This window comes from Osmerus eperlanus, chromosome 9, assembly GCF_963692335.1.
Source record: "Osmerus eperlanus chromosome 9, fOsmEpe2.1, whole genome shotgun sequence".
Taxonomy (NCBI): domain Eukaryota; kingdom Metazoa; phylum Chordata; class Actinopteri; order Osmeriformes; family Osmeridae; genus Osmerus; species Osmerus eperlanus.
The window spans coordinates 3,425,162-3,444,909 of NC_085026.1; the positions used below are offsets into that span (position 1 = coordinate 3,425,162).

Below are 19,748 nucleotides of genomic sequence, written 5' to 3' on the forward strand. Positions count from 1 at the left end.
CCAAAAACCAAGAGGGGACACAATAGCTGACGTATACTTAACAAGGGAACATTGGCTTACAACGGGAGCAAACCTTTAGACTTTAGGCCACGCCCTGGCCACTTATATTTGGTAAGGAGCAATAAGCGACCATACACATGTTTCCCGTCCGATATCGGAGGGGATGAGGAGCTTGCACCCACCACTCATGCCAGAATAAGGAGACGGAACACTGGCAAAGGGAACAAACAACACGCACCCAGCCCAAATAAGTAACCAAACACTGCCAAATGGAACAAACATGCGATAACGGGATGTTTTTCTACACAAAATTAGGTGGGGGCAGTGTTTTAAACCATGCTTTAAGCTTTAATTAAACAGTTGTATTTGATTCAAAAGAATACTTGTGCCTCCTTGAATACCTTCTGAATTGGGCTCCCACAATACCATTTTCAATACCAAAGCAAAAAATATATATATATATAGGTTACTGAACAACTCATTTGTTGACAGTAACAGTCACCTACAATATATAAGGCTGTAGCCTACGTATGACAACAAAAGAGCATTAACACAATGACAATGCATGTAGGCCTAAATGCTAAAAAACCCTGTGTGGAGACTGAGTGTAGACATTAAGTGAACTCAGCAGATGACTTGGAGTTCATTTGTAGAGCTCAAAAATATAAATATTGACTTGAACATAATTTATAAGAAGTAGAAAGAGTGGATTCAACACTTCATGGGGCTCTTAAAATGTTGGTTGCGCTACAAGCACAAAACGTAAATATAGACCTACATCCGAAACACATTTCGGCAACTATGTAATCTTAAAGCCTCTGTAAAAATGTGTTAAGCCTGTTGTGCCCTTTCCTGTCATGTGCCCCAGTTTTACGTATTGTATTTGCAGTCTGCTGCAAACCATAAAGGACACGAACGGTCTGGGCTTTCAAGTCTCACACATTTGCCGTGAGAGTCACGCTATACATTACGTGTATGGTAATCTAATGCCAAACTTTTGATAAAACTTGAGAGCCCTGAACAGTGACGTTTGGCAATATTTTTTTGGGTGATCGACAATGTTTTCATTGTCATCTGCTTTACACCGAAGCTATTTCCATACGTGGCTATTCCACTTTTCTGGTCAACTTTGAGTGGAGCCCGCTGCAGCATTAGCTGCTTGTCCAGTGTTGCCAATTTAACTGGTTTAACTCTGCAATGTGGTACTTCAGAAATTCTGGTATCATACCGTTTTTCTTTCTTTTTTGAATACTGACTTTGTACCAGGGTACCGGTTTTTGTGACAACACTACATGTCAGTGTTCATTACTGTGTGGTTGTGCGAGTGTGTGTGTTGTGATCCCCACCGCACTGGTTAAATTTCCCTGCACCAGTCCCTCTGCGTAGAGATGGGCTTTGAAGGTTCTGCTGAACTCCATAAGCTTCTCCACAGTTAGGCTCCCACACAAGACCTGGTACTTCTCCACCATGGACCAGCGAGAACTCTCCAGGATCAACAGACGCACATCCCTGATGGACAGGGTGAGGTGGTGAGACAGAGTGAGGTTATAAATATGAGAAAGTGGGGGACTGGGTGGGAGGATGATGGTACTACTTTCTTTACTGGTGAGACAGAAAACGTGTCTTGCAGACACTTGCACAGACACACACAACTCACTTGTCAAGCTTCTCTGGCGTGATGAGGACGTTAAAGTAGGCTTTCTTAAGCTGCTCTGAGAACATGCTGAAGACATCGGCAGAGACTAAGAAGTCAGCCAGGTAGTTTATGATTAGATGCAACAGCAGCTACGGTAGGAGGAAAATACAACACCACCATCATAAATATCACTACATTCACCATCATAAATATCACCTCCACCATCATAATCATCACCCACCGTTAGCATAACAATAACTGACTCACAGGAAGCTTGTGGTTAAAGCCCTTGACCTTGATGACCAGGCCATGTTCCCCAGCAACCAGTTTATACTCCAGCTGGGCAACATCAGCCTCGTAGGCAGGCTCTGCAACATTGTGACCCAGGATGTTCACCATGAGGTCAAACAGAACCACACTGGGGAGTGGGAGGAAGGGGGAGAAGAGAGATGGGGGGGGACAAATTATGGTGTGTGAGGGAGGAAGGGGGTCCAGATGAGAAGAGGAAAGGGTGATGAGGAAAATAAAGGATTAGGGAAAACAAGAGAGGGAGAGTGGGGTGGGGGAAGGGTAGAGGTGATAGATTGGGCAGGGAAAGAGAGAGTGACCAAATACTTTATATTGAGTTTGTTAACAGAAAAACCAATGAGTGCTAGTAGTGCTGGGTTATAGGTATGTGAGAATAGGGGAAGGAGCTTACTTCTTAGCTGATGTCTGGATGACAGGAGAGATTAGGTGGAAACGCACGTAGGCTACAAGACAAGAAGAAACAAGTTACATTGGTGGTAGTACATCTCTAGCACACATACAAACACACACACACTCTCTCACCTTTGGGGATCTTGAACTTGTTATCCTTCTTGTACCAGATGCAGCCCAGGCCGCTGGTGGCAATCCTGACTGGGACGTGAGAATTGGGGATGTCAGGGGGCTGCAGGGTGAAGTCAGTGGCTAAAGGCACCCCAGCAGAAGGTATGCAGCAGAAGAGGATGGGGACAGGGGTAGGAGGAGGTACACATGTAAGAAATATTAATCTTTATCAAGTATTGCAAGACTGTTTACGGTTATATATATTTTCGGACTTTATCGAATATGTTATTTCCTCATTTTAACGAAAAGCTTAAAAATTATTTACAGGTCACAAACCTTTGTCAATCTTTGCCAAAATTGGCACAGATGATCTTCAGACTGAGCATCACACAAGTGATCATATTGATATATATATATATCTTTCAACCATTAGTCCGGTACAGCCAATTCAGTTTGGCATTAATCAGCCGCATGGGGTGCTATACCAGAAAATCAGTCAGTCAGTCAATTTTATTGATCCCACTAGGGGAAATTTGTTTGTAGACAGGTATTAAAACACATTCAATCCATCATAAAATACTACATAACCATCACTTTAAACACTCACTATTACGCAAATAGATATTTAAACCAAACTTGGTCTGTTGCATAAGAATAACAGGTTATTGTGACTTGGTTGTAGAACAAGTGCCATGGAGGCTCTCTCCTGCTCTGGACTGCTTGGCCCCTTCATTGTTCCTTACAGCTATACTTGATTCCCTTCTTGGATTTGAAATTTTGGATATACTGCCTGAAACTTTGCCTCAGTAAATGCTATTTGACTTAATCCTCCTGCTTGACTGACTGTTCTCTTTGTCCGCACCTGGGCTCAACAACAGTTTGTCCAAATGTCCCTACATAAGCGCAGCTAGTTCAGGCAGGGCAATCGGGCAGCGCGCGTCATTCATTTATTGGGGACGTAAGGCGTCTTACTCCATCTTCCTTTCCTCCGCCTACTACTACACCCACGTTAGCAGTGCATATTCATTGGGCCATGTCCGATAAGGCTTCTTTAAAAGACGCGCGGATACGCACACACTCACCCCGGTTGTTGTATGATCAGTACTGCTGCAGCCCTCCACCATCCCCTTCTCCCCCATGCTGTCTGTATGTTCCAGCAGGGGGATTATATCTCTATTGCCATGTAACAATAAATGCTCAAATCTAATACGTGATTTGTCTTGACTGAAATTGGTTTTCCTTTCCCAGCTGTTGTTACAGTTGTGTACCAGGCATAGCAATGTTTGTTTTTGCTATATTATATCCGTAATATCCATTATATCCATGCATGTCGGTAGTGTTGTCACAGTACCAAAATGTCAGGAGTCGGTACCAATACCAGTGAAATTTCACGGTACTCAATACTGTCCTTACATAAACCCAAAAAGTCAGTTGGTGAAGCAGTTAAGAAAGCGTTATTGCTTGTGGCCGGCCCACAAGGAGACAAAACATCACACGCCATGGTGATACAAAGTTTGTCTGGTTCTCAAGTCTTCATGTAAGACCATTTAAACATATTGGTGGAAAGTCTCCTCCCCTGCATATCAGCTGTCAATGTGATCGATCCCAGAGGTCTCGCGCACGTGCACATGTGTGCGTGAGTCCCTAGCAGTGGAAACTTACAAAGTTTTCTGACCCCTCCTAGGCTGACCATATGATTCACTTACTACAGATAAGGTTAAACATATTTTATGGCCTCTCCAGTAAGATAGTGGTCAGCCCAAGTCACCTTGTTTACGTAAGCCTAGTGTTACCCAGAGTTCACATTTGGGGGTAGGCCTCCCTTTGCACACAAAGAATGCTGAACACAGTTTAATTCTTATACTGGAAAAAAAAGTTACATCTTCAACTTTTCTGACAACACATCAGAGGGGAAGGGGGCAGGGGCCGGTAAACAGCAGAAGGGGGGCAGGACATGCAATCTGACATGCCGATCAACAAAGCCTTATAATCACTATTACCATTATAATCAGCCTGATCATCATCTCCACTCACCAATATAGTTGTTTTCAGCAGGAAGGTGCAGCTCATTGTTGGGCTCCAGCCCTCCTGACCAGTGATCCTTCCATTCCTGATTGATATCTACCACAGAGAACAGAACACCTATCAGTAGGTCTGTCGTTCATGTTCCAAATTTTGGGTTAAATAAATATAATGTTAGTTCCCTTGATCCTGTCTGAGTTTTCCTGCATTTGGGTCCACCTGTCACCACATGTGACACACACAATGTATAGACCTTTGCACACATGCACATAACACACACACTCTGTCTCACCCTCCATGTTGTAGTGTGTTCCAAACCACTTCTCTCTCAGGGGACAGAGTCCCTCATGTTGTGGAGAAAGCAACATGAGGTTGGCTCTCTCTGGGGTCAGGAAAGATAGGGCTGCACTAATCACCTGCTGGACTTGACAGGGTTAATACACACTCACACAAACACACATACAACCATAATGTACAGTACACACAAACATACATATTTTGCATGAACACACACACAATGCAAAATGTGTGACGGCCCCCACCTCTGGTTGGTACTCGAACATGAGCTGGTCTCCCGTCAGAAAGTCCTGTTTGGGGAACAGCTGCATGTTCTCACAGATGTCTTCCACGTATTCTATAGGATCAGTCTGACAGGAAAAATTTGCACATTTGTTAATGCAGCAGCTATTTTCTAATTTCACAGTGGTGTGAATTACAGGGATTACCTGCTCCTGGTAGTGGAACTCATTGAACTCAATCTTCTGAATCTCCTCGTATACTCTAGAGAGAGGGAGGCGTGACATGTTCACAGAACCAAAATTCGGGCTTGCTTCCTCCATTTTCAGATATTGAGCCCCAGAGAAGTGTGTGTGCATTACCGTTGCTGAGGGCCAAGGTCCTGCAGCATCTTGAGATACTGAAACACCAAATGAGCCACCTGCAGATGGAGACAGAGTCAAGTCAGTCTACAGCCCCCAATAGTGACTCAATACAGGAAATACAGGAAAGAACATCCACTGGAGACACACAGCTAAGACAAGGCAGACACAGCAGACACGGCTGAGACAGTAGCGCAAAGAGAAATACAGAAACAGTTAATCCGGGTGTCCAAGTCTGTTCTTTGATAGCTACCGTACTGTCCCTTCCAGTAGGTTTTCCTATTCCAGGAAGAGTACTTGGAGAAACATACTAAAAGGAACAGTGATAAAGGGAAACAGAGATACAAAGAGAGATACTGATAGATCTGGATACCCACAGGTTGGGTATTAAAGAGATACAAAGTTAAAAGAGAGAACAAGAGAGATTGAGAGATGATTAAACCTGGTAGAGGTTCTGGAATCCCTCATCTGTGAGAGTGATGGAGATCGAGAAGATGGAGTAGGTGGTGTTCTGGTCAAAACCTGTCTCACTGTTCCCTCCAAACAGGGCCAGGGCCCAGCACCTTCACACAGGGCAGAGATGTTTATATTTACAGTATATATAAATATACACACACACTGATCTCACTCACTTTTTTCTGAGCACTGATAGGATGCTCCCAGTGCCCTCGTGACCAATTAGCCATGAAATATAGTGGACAGGCTTAACCCTGAGAGAGGTAGAAAGATAAAGCGATATGGACAGACAGACAGAGTGAGAAAGAAACAGAAAAAGTGGGAGAACGGCAAAGAAAGAGATAATGTGAGACAGCAGGTGAATAAGAGAAAGTTCTCTAAGTTTCTTCTGTGTCCCTGGTAGCAGTGTGACCCACCTGTAGTGCTTTTCCTGGGGGGGCAGAGCCCAGGTGATGGTCAGGGCATGCACCTTCCTCACAGGAACCACTGTAATACACATTAAACTTACCAATAATCTATAAATAAGCTTGTAAAACAGTTAAAGAGTTATTTAGACTGTACCTCTGTAAAGCTTGTTGAAGGCTGGGGTATCAAAGGGTTCCACCTGCTTGGAAAAGTCTGGTTTGGGCAGACCGCTATCCCCATGGTAGCAGATAGCAACATTAAAAGTGAGATGAATGGCATGTAATTAACAGCCCATTATTAATAATGACTCTTACTCATCTATGGAAGTGTGTTGGAGCTGGGCGAAGACAATAGGAATGGGTATACAGTGTTTCACACAGAACGTGATTATATTTGTGGCAGTAGGCAGGGGCGGAGCCAGACATTGTAAAAATGTTGGGCTCAACCCAAACCTATGTCCTAGTATCAGTTACATGTGAGTGTAGATAGGGACGTCAACAAGTTTGAGAATGTTTTTTGCATTATTTGAGTGCAAAATTGTTTTTGGAGCTTCACGTAATATAAACGTTATGTTGGACTCATATTGTTATATTTTCTGAATGTGTTTAACTTTGAATATTATTATATTTCTTGAATCTATCCGGGCTATTCACAGATGGGTCCATTGTAGTGAGACAGAGAAAAGCAAGAAGGGGCTGAGCGAATCAATGCGCTGCGCGAAATTTGTGGCGCAATTATTTTTATTGTGGCGTGCCGCCACAAATAAATCAATGTATGGGAAATACTGGTATAACAAAGGCCGATTATGAGTGAGAGTAAGAAAGAGGGGGAGGTGGTGGACAAAAGAAAAGGAACAAAGGAAAAGAGGTCTTACTTGTTGGGTATATCGCTGAAGATCTGTCTCACCCACCCCTCAAGAGTGTTCAGCTTCTCTGGGTGGGGGAGGGGGGACGGGGGACGGGGGGATGGACATGGAGAGAGGGATGGGATTAAGGATCAGAGGGTCTGATCCTGGTCCACTACACTAGAGTATGGAACTCTCCCATAAACCATAATTAATTACTCAGGTATAGATTGACAGTCCTTGCTGTAGATGTGCTGCAGTCCTTGCTGTGGACGGGATTGATTGCTCAGTCTGACCTTTAGACTGCACTGCCAGGGTCATGTAGTGGGCGGAGTAGTGTCTATTCCAGAAGGAGTGCATACGCTTGTACACGTTGATGTTCTTCTTCCTTGGTTCCTGCTTCAGGGTCTGGGCATTGCCTAGCAATGCAATGGATGCAACTTCTAATTCAGTATAATAATCCGGATTATGGAGATGTGACTACACACTACGTGTGTTTATGTTTGGACTACAGTGTGTATTACCCCCAGGTGTGTGTAGGCTAAGACTACAGTGTGCCTGACTGTCTCACCCCAGCAGAACTTGCTCATGGGGTGGCCGGGTTTGGCCAGACTCCCAAACAGCATCTCCTTCCTGTGGGAGTCAGACGGTTTGGCCCTCTGGAACTCTGCCAAAAAGAGAGCAACAGATGCCGCTTAACCAACTCACAGACATCCTTACGTAAGAAACGCAATCCAGAGCAGAATACAGTACATTAACTTACACAGACATAGCTTATCTTTAGTTTATAATTAAAACTTTTTTGGAAAGGGCGGTTGGATGGGGAGTTACTCAGAATGCTACTCACCACTGTCCACAGCCTCCACCTCCCTGTTGATGGCGTCTCGGATCATCAGGGGGCAGATAAAGAACTGGGCCCACCTGTGAAGAGATGGAGAGGGGTGGAGGTGTAGAAAAAAATGGGGGAGGAGAATGGTACGCCAATCAGCACTAGGACACTGCAATCACCTTTAGACTGGCACAAGAAGATTGATCAAGATTGTGGTCATTCTGTCTCTTTATGTTTGACCAGTGAGGAATTCTCTTATTGTACCCAATTGCTGTGAAAGTCAATTAAGTCAGTTGCCAAATGCGTTGCCAAAAAGTTCAAGACTAAAGGCCAATCCCAATACTACCCCTTACCCCTACCCCTTAAACCTAGCCCTTAGTTTTCCCCACAGCCCTTGGCCCTCGAAGCTGAGGGGTAAGGACTACATACCCCTAAGAAATGGGACGCCACTTGGTTACGCAGACATCTCAACCTGCAGAGACTCCTTTCCGGGAGATTGTATAGCATTTGCGCGCGTCAGGGAGCCGCTATTGAAATGCGGGAGACTCCCTGAACTTCCGGGAGACTTGGGATGTCTGGTTACGGGTACATCATCTAGCACGTATTGATATCTCCAAAGCAAGTAGTGTTATGCATTGATATCAAACAAAATTCGCTGCTAATGGAGTTTAGTTAAAACTGTAGACATGCTAGTCAAAGAAATGTGGGACTGTTGTGCAAATCAGCAATGTAACATTACCGTAGCAAACTAGCGATTTAAAAAAAAGTTTCAGTTAGGAACATGGTTGCAAATATATATGTACAGGACTGTGTATAGAACAAAACAAGACTGTCATAATTTTGTAATGAATTATTTAAGACGAAAATATTAAATTTATCGGACTCTCTGGATGATCTGGCCGCCATTGTTGCCGGTCACGCTGTATAAACATACCCCTAGGTTTCAAGTAAGCTTTCGTTTTCACTTGGTTTTAAGGGGTGTATACCCCTTCGTCTTAGCCCTACCCCTAGCTCAAAAAGAGTATTGGGACACCACTAGCTCTCACGTGAACGCGCAAAAGTAAGGGCTAGGGGTAAGGGGTAGTATTGGGGTTGGCCCTAAATCTAAGTATTTATTACAATTGAATTGGAAAATGTGTCCAAACTTTTGACTGGAACTGTATGTAAAGTGCAGATGTCTGATACACTCAAGCTGAGCATCCCAGAGGACTGGACAAAGAATACAGGAATGAAGGGAAGTTAAATAGTATCCCAATATGGTAGGGGGGTGACAATCAACAAAGCCTCGCAAGCACAGAAAGAAGATCAAATTCATGGTACTAGATAGCTTTTGTTTAATCTTTAGACAGGGTTAGGGTTAGAAGGGCTCCTAGAAATAGCCTTGAAATTCCTCTGATTTTCCTAATTCAATGTTGCCTGGCACTATACACTTTGGTAACCTGGTGTAACCCAGGTTAAAATCTAATATCCATGGATTTGATTTACACACTATTTCTATTTGATGTTAGTCTGAAGTGATGGTTTGATTTTGTTTTAAAAGAAAATTAATAAAAATACTTATTTTATATATTATTTTCCAATTGGTTAGCATAAGTTGGTAGAACTAATCAGAAACCCCAATTCAACAACCAATCAGAAACAGGTCCCTAATAAAACCCGCGTGTGCTCGTTCTCCCTTCCTTTTCATACCAAGAGGAGGATGAGAGCAGCCATGCTGGTCAACAGATCGATTAACATAAAATCATTCAAACAACAATTTGATCCGAGAGTGAATACCAACAGAAGAATATTGCAGAGGATTTTGGCACATTTTTTGGGGCCGCTACCCACATGGTTAGCTGTGTTGCTCATTCAACAAAAGCACAATCCTTACAAGTTGTACCTCATTATAAAGGTGACTAATCAGGCTTTCCAACAATATAAAATACAATACCAATTGGTATTATTGAAGGGGAGGAATAATCGACTTAAATAACGTTTCCGAACATTTTTTGAAGAGTTTATATAAAAACCTTGCTGTTTTTAGGGGCAGAAATACAGCGTTGGGTGCTGTATATGGATTGCAAGTGCCCAACACTTGCAGTTTGTGTCCATATCTTTCCTTTTCTTTAGTTAAGAGGTGGTCTAAAGAAACGTGGAAAGGTAAATTTGGCGGCTTTTGCTGCGTTTCAACGGTGTGAGCCGCCATCGCCAGAAGCTTTCTGCCCTCCAGGTCACCACGGATGTCACGTGACTGACAACTATGAATAAGGGTTACATGTGACCTGTTACATGTGACCTGTTACATGTGACCTGTTACATGTGACCTGTTACATGTGACCTGCAATTTCCTAGTCGCATCCTACAAAATGACTAACTTATGGCTATGCGGGCATAAGCAAGCTTTAGCAAACAGCATAATGACTACATAGGCATTTTTCTCACCTGGACATGACCAAAGGTCATGTTCTCATGAGCTAATATTGTAAACATTGTCTATTATATTCAAAACATTCAAAACAGTATAAAAGTAATATAGTCATCATTATTGTAATCTTTATTATTGTTAATTGATCAGTGGTTAATGACAGACTTCTTCACCAGACCAGACCCTCTAGGTGAAGACTTTTAAAACTTCACCTTTAACTTTTACTGTTGGTTTTAATCTACAACCGTTTAAGACCATTTTATGCCACTGATATAATGATAATATAATAGCATAACAAAGCCAGTACACCCTTTCTAATAGCAATGAACCAAACACACAACCAAAACAACAAGTAAAATAGACTTGTTTAACTTAACTATATTTAACTCTTTAAATTGCACTAAATAGGAATCATTTTGCACAGGGGTATACTGTAGAGTAATCCATTCCACTCAACAGCCTATATACTGCCAATCCCGTTGCAATAGGATCTTTGTTTACATCATATATACTGAACAGTGCAATGGTCGTGACGTAGATGGTATTAAGATGTCGGTTCGTTCAGTTTATTGGTGTTAGTGTAATTGGAGTTTGTGCGTGGCCCGTGTATTCGGTAGCCATTTGTTTTTGTATTTTTCCATCTGTACTGACAAACACAAAATAGGGCCGTAATATAGATTTGTCAGTTTTGGAACTCAAAACCACACAAGTATAATGGCTTCTTTATGGTTTTATTATTATTTTATAATGAAATAACCATACACATAAACACAAACCCTTTGTCTGATTATTCCATATTGTTCATGCTGGTATCTGCAAGAAATAGGGTAATGTTATTTCTTCCTTGTTATATGTCAAAACCAGATTTTTTTTAAAGCTTGGGTTTGTTGTTTTGTATAGTTTTGGAATAATTAAATAATGCTTTTACAAAAATTTGATTACTCAATCTGTTGTTTTACAATTGTTTATCTAAGGCTTCACACTAATATGTTTTTGTTTGAAAAGGCATTTATTTCTCTGTTTTGGCCTTCAGTCCACACTGAGACAGTGTTTTTGTCACATTCAGTGGATACATTTGAAAATGCAGTTTTCACGTTGTAGTGTTTTCAGTATGGCTGCGTACTCCCTTGCATTTGGGTCCTACCCCACCTCACACCGTGACAGTAACCCATTCAGTCCTAAAGAAGATGGTGGACAATGTTGTATTGCAGTTGTTTTGGCTACTCTCCAGTTACATTTAAAATAAGAGACTAAGAGACAGGGAGAATTAGGGCTACAATGTGTGTTGGGCCAGATGGTATCAGTTGAAAAAGTCAATTATTCCTGTCCAAAAGTAAGGCCCATCAGCCACTCTGTCTAATGTCCTTAGATTGTTTTCCCTGCCCCTGCTGTCTCTCTGTGTGTGTTCCAGCCCTGTTCTGGCCCTTGTTTTGTCTCTCTCCCTGAGTGTGAGTTGAACTTGTCTTGATCCAGGGAATCCAACGGTATCTCATTTTTGAAAATCAGTCATACGGTTCAAAAGTTACCCCCCTCCCGGCCCACACCATCCCCAACCGACTTGACCAAATAAGAAAGTATTAAAAATACAGACAATTAAAAAGGAAATACATACTTGGAATTGAAACATGAATACACAAATAAGATTTCTGTGAAGGACGACATGCCTTCAAAACTCTATCATGACCCACCATAGTGGATTACTACAGCCGTGGACAAAAGTATTGGGAGCATACATTTTGTGTTTGCAAAGTTTGCTGGGCCTTGGCATAAAATGACTGCTAACATAATTTCAGTAAGTCATATCATCAGCACAGGGGAAAGTGTGAACTAGTTCTAGCCAGGTGAAATCAGTCATTCTGATTGGATTTCAAGAGCAGATTGACTGATGTAAAAGAGGGGACTATTTGCATATGTTGAAAAATGTCGAGTTGTTTTAGTGTAAAGCTTGTTTCTTCATCTGGTACACGAAATATGGCAATGATAGCGCATGGTTACAAAGTCGCCCCAAGAACTTCAGACAATACATCAAATATAGTTGACCAGTATCCTGCTAGTGTATGGCATGACCAAAACATATGTGTCAGGTCAGCTAAATTAACACGACATCTCACACATTTGCTATCTACATTAAGATAGAATGAGGATATCTTAGCTCTACACCAGTGTAGGCGATAAACAACCTTGAATTGATTTAGACCCAGTCTTGCACAGAAAGTGCTGTTGTTCACTCTTGTTAGAGCTTTAGTCCATACGTCTTCTGAAATTTCAGTTCTGTGTTCCTTTTCACACGCAGTTTTGATCTTGTCTATCTTAACATTATCACGTAGAATAATCATCGAATAGGAATGTGCTGTGGAACCTTTCAACCAAGGAGGAACTTCCAAAAGTGAGTCCACGAGGGACCTATCCAGGAGAGCAGGAAATTGTGAGCTATGGCTCTTAACCCTTGGATCACATGACCCAAAGGTTCATAACGAACCATTGTTGTGTTTACACAATTTTACCCAATACAAAAACAAATAAAAATTATTTTCTTTTAACCTTCGCAATGAGGGGGGTCTGAGACAGCCCAACGGTTAAAAGAAAATGATTCACTTTGTTTTTGTATGCGGTAAAGTTGTCGCAATACGATGGTGGGTCAGAATGACTGATGGGTCAGAATGACCCGAAGATAACACAAGGGTTAACAAATTGGCGAGCTTGAAAGTAACAAAATAAGTCAGTTAGTTGAAGGTCATATTTGGAAATCAAGTCATCGAAACTAGAAAATATCCCATTCCTGTAAAGATCACTAAATCTTTGAATCCCTTTCCTATACCATCCTGCAAAGGTATGGTCTAATTTGGCTGATAAAAAACGTGTGATTGTTACACAGCGGGCTCTGAGTCAAAAGTGTTCCCCTCGTGTTAGTATGCCATCTAAACTGAGTCCATTTTCTGAGAATGGAGATGACCACCGGGTTAGATGTAAACTGCAACATCTTGACAAGGAATCTAGATCAGACCAGAGCACGTAGAGGTCGACATGACCTGCACTCCAATTTGCACAAGTCTGTATCTGGAGATTGTACCCAATATGTTATTTTGTGGATGTTTGCTGCCCAGTAATAGCTCCTAAAATTAGGGAGGGCCGACCCACCTACTGCTCTTGATCGCTGGAGTATGTCTTTACCTATCCTAAGAGTCTTACTGTTCCATATGAATCTTGAAATTAATCCATCTGATGGAAAAAGGATTTTGATAAGAAATAGGGAGACATTGAAACAAAAATAGAAACCTTGGTAATATATTCATTTGGACACAGTTCACTCTGCCAGCTAAGGTCAAATGTAAGATATCCCACCTTTGTAGGTCTGATTTAAGTTTAACAATAAGTGGGGCAAAGTTCCCATCAAAACGATTTGTGAAGGCAGGAGTTATGTTAATGCCCAAATATTTAAAACCTGACCTTGATATATGAAATGGTAAAGCATGATCTGGGATTCTCATCGCTGATTTATTTACAGGTAAATATTTGCCTTTTGATAAAGTTTGTAGCCAGAAATCTGTCCAAAAGAGCGAAACAGTGAAAGTATTTCATCGAGTTCTAACAGTGGGTCTGATATGTAGAGCAACATGTCATCCACATAATGATATTTTATTTTCCACTCCCCATCTGGGAATACCCTGTATTGAGGGTGTAGATTTTAAAGCAAGGGACAATGGTTCTATTGCTATTGTAAATAAAAGTGGACTAAGTGGGCAACCTTGTCTAGTACCTCTAGATAAGGAAAAACTGTGTGAGCGCAGCTGGTTTGTGACCGCCGATGCTTGTGGGGAGAAATAAAGAAGTCGGATCCACTGGTTAAATGTTAAACCAAAACCAAATAGTTCTAAAGCAAAAAAAAAAGGATTATCCCATTCTACACGGTCAAATGCTTTTTCCTTCTTGGTACGACATTAGGCGAAGGGCTGTAAAGTACATTTAAAAGACGTTGCACATTAGAAAATAAATACCTCCCTTTGATGAAGCCAGTCTGGTCGGTTGAAATCAGGTGTGGCAGGGGTGCCTCCAATCGCATAGCTAACAGTTTAGAGAAATATTTTAACATCAGAATTTAACAGCGACACAGGTCGGTATGAACCACATTTAGATGCATCCCTACCAGGTTTCAGTAAAAGTGTAATGGATGCTTCAGTAAGGGAACCTGGTAATTTACCTTGGGACAAGGAGTGGTTAAACATATCTAACAACAGAGGGCTAATTGACCAGAACATTTCTTATAAAAATCAATGGAGAAGCCATCAGGCCCTGGGCCTTTCCGTTTTGCATGACAGCCAGCGGTTGATCTAATTGCTCTTTTTGTCCATCAGAGAGGGTGGGAACTTTATTTTATTGTATTTTATCCAAAACAATCAAGAAAAGTTATATCTTTAAATGATCTGAATTATACAAATTATACGTAATTTTCATGTATTTGTTAATCATTTATTTTTAAAGGATCTGTGGTCAGCTTTCCTGTTGCATCTTCAATTTGAGAAATATGTTTTAGATTTTAGTTGGGCTTTTAGAATAGGCCGATTTAGATTTTAGTTGATGAGCCAGAAGCCGGCCCGCCTTTTCATCATATTCATAAAACATCCCACGCCATCGCATAATAAGTTCCTATGTTTCTGAAGATTTATTCTCTTTTTGTAGAGTCATGGGCTTGAAGATACGGAGCACTTCCTATCTAGATCCAATATTAAATCCATCAACTGTTTTTTTTTCTTTCTCTATTCTGATAGGCTGTATATGCTATTATTTCCCCTCTACTTTTAGTGTTTCCCAAAGTAATGACGGAGAAACTGAGTCTGTCCAATTAGTTTCCAAAAAACTACTGATGGCTATAGAGATTAAATTGCAGAACATCTCATCTGATAATAATGTAGTATTAAAGCGCCACTGAGGACGACTAGTGTAGATGTGATCGAAAGAGAGATGGTCTGATTCTACGATGGTGCCGTATTCAACCTTCTCCAAAGAGTTCATCAGTTTTTTTATCAATAAAAAAGTAATTAATTCTAGAGTATTATTGATGGGCAGGCACGTGCACAGACATTTTGGGGGGCAGGTGCTGAAACCCCAAAAAAGGGCACCCATCGCCAAAATTATTTATGAAATTAAAAATAATAATAATAAAAAAATAATGATCAAATTGAATAAATAAATGAATGTCAGGCAAAAACTGACAAAACAAGGCCATATTGTATAACCAAATAATATGTAAAATAATAAAAAAAATATTCTAACTTAAAACTTATCAAAACTCTGCTCTGAATGAAGTAAAGGATATTCACAGGAACATCCTTGGTGCCATCTCTTGTCAAGGTATCAATAAATGTGTAGTACACATTTGACCTGTAGTATGACTCTACAGAGTCAATCTCAGAACTCACTTGTGATGCACTTGTGCTGTGTTGGAAACGCACTGGGACTTTCCGTTTCCTCTCCTGACCAGGCACAACAGTAGGTAAAGGAATGTTGAGAGCCTCTGCCTTCTCTGACGCACCTTGAAATATCTCGGCAATCTTCTCAATGCTTGTATTATGTGAATTACACCATCAATTAGCTTGTAGGCTGTGGAGTGGTCCAGGTTTTCTTCCTGCAGAGCGTTTGATGCAAGAGCGGTGACTTCAAATGCTGGGGTGGTGATTTCCATGGAGGATAAATGCGAGGTTAATCGCATTTTTGTAAATTTTTGCATCCCCTAGGGCCAGGTCAGGTGGATTTATTTCACAGATCTCATTGAGGAGCATCATTATAGCTTCCAGATTTCTCTGAAGGGCCTTCAGTGCTTGTTCCCTGCAAGACCAACGGGTATCTGACAGCCTCTTGAGCTCCACAATGTGTCCCTCTGGATGCAGTGACTGCTGCAATCTAAAGCAGCAAGGCGCTTTGAGGAGCCACTGCAAAAGGCATACAGCTTCCCCACAAGGTTAAAGAAGGTCACAAAGTGCTTATTTGACTGAGGCTTCCACCAGGACAAAGTTCAGGCAGTGTGCTTCGCAGTGCACATAGAGGGCCTTCTCATTGAGTGTGCGTATTCTGGCTTGAAGACCTTTGTACATGCCACTCATGTTGGCTGCTCCATCGTAGCCCTGACCATACATGTTTTTCAGCTCCAGACCATTCTTCTACTAGGGAGACTACAGTATTCTCCAGCTCCTGGCCTGTTGTTGTATCAATGTTGCTTCGATAAATCTCTCCTTTATTTGCTTTTGATGTAGATATCGCACTACAAATGACACCTGTTCTTTGTGGGAAACATTGGTGGGCTCATCCAAGAGAATAGAGTACATTTCAGCTTCTTGGATTTCTCTTTGGATCTCCCTCCAAGTACCCAGTGCTGTGATCAGGTCATTTTGGCTTCTGTTTGACAGCAGTGACATCTGGGGCCTTTTCTTGGTGACTTTCACTCTTCCAATATTTTCTGTATGCATCTTCAGCACACTGTCATAGCGGGAAAATAGATTCATGAGTTCCAGAAAGTTACCACGGTTGTTACTTGAGTTACTCTCATTATCACCTTGGAATGCTAGTCCCTGCCTTGCGAGATACACTGTGAGATCTATTAACCTGGTCAGTATCTCTCTGTTTGTCTGCCTCTCTTGCTCTCTGGCTTCCACTCCCTTTACATCAAATGAAGTCTGGAGTACCTTTTTTTGTAATTGGTCCACCTCACCATGCTTGTCATGTGGACCTCTGTGACAGAGTGCTGCTTTATGCTGTTTCAAGAGCATTATTCCACTTTCTGATCCCATTTCTCCACTCCTTCTGCTTTTATATCCATCTTCAGGTAGAAAAAGCCGACAACTGAAACAATGCATTGAATCAGAACTTGGGGAATACTCCAGCCACACATTTCCAGAAAACCAATGCTTTTGGAATGACCGCCCTTCAGCATTTTGGTTGGAAAAAAAAATTCTGGTTGACAGGGCCCTACACTGCAGCACATAGCAATGTAGCTCTCATTGCACCTGATGTGAAATGCTTCAACATGGGATGGATCTGTAGGATATGGCATGGTGGCTATTTTTGAAATTGCATCCTCACTTTCATCAACAGCTCTTTCCTCCACATGCCCTTGATGTGATGTAAAGGGAGCTGCTGTCACTTCACCCTCTTCTTGACTCATCTCCTCAGGAAACACTGTTTCTGTTGCTGCCCCTGAACATAACTCAGTCCTACACTCTGTCTGTCCTTCCTCATCTGTGATGGGCTCCTCTGGACCAGGTAGGGTTACTGATTCTCCCTCATTTGTTTTACTAGTTGATGGCCTGATCCAAGATAGCTGCTACCCTGAGCTGCTTGCTGCAGTTCCCTGTCCTTCTGCTTTTGGAGTCTCTTTTCTTGGCATAATGCTGCAAATTTTGTAAATGAGATAAATCAATGTTGTGCATAATAATCAAGAATTACTTACATAATCTCTATATAACTGACAACACAGTACACACACTTTTTTTAAACTGTTTTCTGACAGAGTTGAAGCATAAGCAGCATTACACTAATAATATACCACAATATACCTCACCAGACTGTCATGTAGCTCAACTTAAGACCTACCTTTCATTTCAATAATTACGATTCTAAAAGAAACAAAACTATTGAACTTGTCTAATTTGTAGAACAGTAAAACTGCCTTTAAATTCTCTGCCTGCCTGCCTGCCTGCCTGCCTGCCTGCCTGCCTGCCTACCTGTCTCTCTCTCTCTCTCTCTTCATTAAACATGACAAACGTCAGTAAACAGCTGGACAAGGCTTTGAAATCACGGATTTCGTGAGTTTTTCGTTTGTTTATTATTTAGGAAACGTTGGACCACTTGCAACGTAATGTTTTCAGCTGCGCGAATGTTGTGGTTAATTTATCACCAAACAATGTTGGGGGATTGCACAAACACCGTCATTACCTGTTTGTCTGATGCTGTGGGTCAGAGAAGAAGTAGGCTGCAGCCGTTTGGCCTGGCGCTCAGCACTGCATGAGCACTAAGTGGAGGAGGGAGGGGCGCGGCGGGGGCTTGTGAGCGCCGCGGAGCATGTAGACGAAATTCTCACAAGAACACAAATAAATGCCCCGTCAGATATCACATTTGGGGAGAATTGATGACAGAGTCATTTTTATTCTTTAATATTGATGAATGAAGAAAAAATTGGGCTCTAGCAGAAGGGGCACTTTTCTCATCCAGGACAAAAGGGCAGATGCTTGGGCACCACTAGGGGTCTATCTGTGCACGTGCTTGGTGATGGGCGTTAGAAAAAAAAGTCATATATAACCATGTACATGTCACGCCTCCCTCCCTCAACAGAATTTTTTTTATAAAATCCCAAAAGTGTACAGTGAATATAGAAAAGAAAAATGTCCAGCCTCCCCAGACCATTCCCTTTCTCCGCCAAACTGGCAGAGTGCAGGATTCGTCCCCCTTCTTAACCCTTGTGTTATCTTCGGGTCATTCTGACCCATCAGTCATTGTGACCCACCGTCGTATTGCGACAAATTTACCTCATACAAAAACAAAGTGAAGCATTTTCTTTTAACTGTCGCGCTGTCTCAGACCCCCCACATTGGAATGGTTAAAAGAAAATTATTTGTATTTGTTTTTGTATTGGGTAAAATTGGGTAAACACAACGATGGTTCGTTATGAACCTTTGGGTCATGTGACCCGAAGGCAGCACGAGGGTTAACACTTCCAACAATTCACCTCAATCATCTAAACTTTTCTTTCGAGAGCTCCTGAACATCAATGAAACAAATAAACTCCAAACCTAAATCAAGTTCCAGTATTCAGCCATATGAAATAACGCTTAATAAACATGCCCTAATAAAATAACAAATCCAAACGTCTTGAAACGCCCAGGGCTAATTTATGATAACGCACTGAGCTAGCCATGGCTGTTACGTTACCCAGCACCATGGAATGGCCAGTGTTCAGTTAATCCTCATGTTCAGGACCAGCAGAAATGTCGGCCTTCCTCTCAATCCTCCGAGTGTAGAACGCCTCAGCATCCGATGGTGTCTCGAACATCAGTGTCCCGCCATCATAAGACACTCGTAGGCGCGCAGGGTAGAGAAGCCTGAATTGAATCCCCTTCTGATACAGAGCTGATCTGACGTTCTTGTAAACTGCACGTTTCTTAGAGAGGTTGGCACTAAGGTCAGGATATAGCCTTAATGCATGTCCCTTATACTGCATCTTGTTCTGCCTAGCCCAGCATAGTGCCCTCTCCCAGTCTTGATATCTGAGGAAAGCAACAATGATGGCTCGTGGTGGCTGACCATCTTTGGGTTTCTGCATTAGAGCACGGTGTGTCCGGTCCAGTTCGGGCCGTGTGGGAAACACATGGTTCCCCATCATGTCTTTCAATAGCATGAAGATGAAAGTCACCATATCACCGTTGGGTTCACTCCCCTCTGGCACATTTATTATGTGGAGGTTTGCTCTCCGA

The 19,748-nt window shown here is 42.0% G+C and overlaps 1 protein-coding gene across 3 annotated transcripts in view; it reads right to left on the reverse strand.

Annotated features, from left to right (window-relative positions):
* The window catches only part of LOC134027029 (nardilysin-like), a 64,355-nt gene that overhangs the window by 22,766 nt on the left and 21,841 nt on the right, over nt 1–19,748 (reverse strand). For 2 of the 3 annotated variants that reach the window (XR_009931409.1, XM_062470138.1), the window contains exons 5-22: nt 7,899–7,972; nt 7,623–7,718; nt 7,348–7,470; nt 7,082–7,139; nt 6,364–6,437; nt 6,219–6,288; nt 5,979–6,056; nt 5,789–5,909; nt 5,347–5,405; nt 5,194–5,248; nt 5,011–5,115; nt 4,761–4,887; nt 4,481–4,567; nt 2,468–2,587; nt 2,337–2,388; nt 1,904–2,054; nt 1,658–1,785; nt 1,347–1,509 (exon numbers count right to left, since the gene is read on the reverse strand). Coding sequence is in view for 2 of the 3 variants with exons in the window: in XM_062470138.1 (XP_062326122.1) it covers nt 1,347–1,509; nt 1,658–1,785; nt 1,904–2,054; nt 2,337–2,388; nt 2,468–2,587; nt 4,481–4,567; nt 4,761–4,887; nt 5,011–5,115; nt 5,194–5,248; nt 5,347–5,405; nt 5,789–5,909; nt 5,979–6,056; nt 6,219–6,288; nt 6,364–6,437; nt 7,082–7,139; nt 7,348–7,470; nt 7,623–7,718; nt 7,899–7,972 (1,741 nt within the window). In the remaining variant the exon portion in view is untranslated. The remainder of the gene's footprint in view (nt 1–1,346; nt 1,510–1,657; nt 1,786–1,903; nt 2,055–2,336; nt 2,389–2,467; nt 2,588–4,480; nt 4,568–4,760; nt 4,888–5,010; nt 5,116–5,193; nt 5,249–5,346; nt 5,406–5,788; nt 5,910–5,978; nt 6,057–6,218; nt 6,289–6,363; nt 6,438–7,081; nt 7,140–7,347; nt 7,471–7,622; nt 7,719–7,898; nt 7,973–19,748) is intronic. The other variant, XM_062470139.1, reaches the window with a different exon arrangement.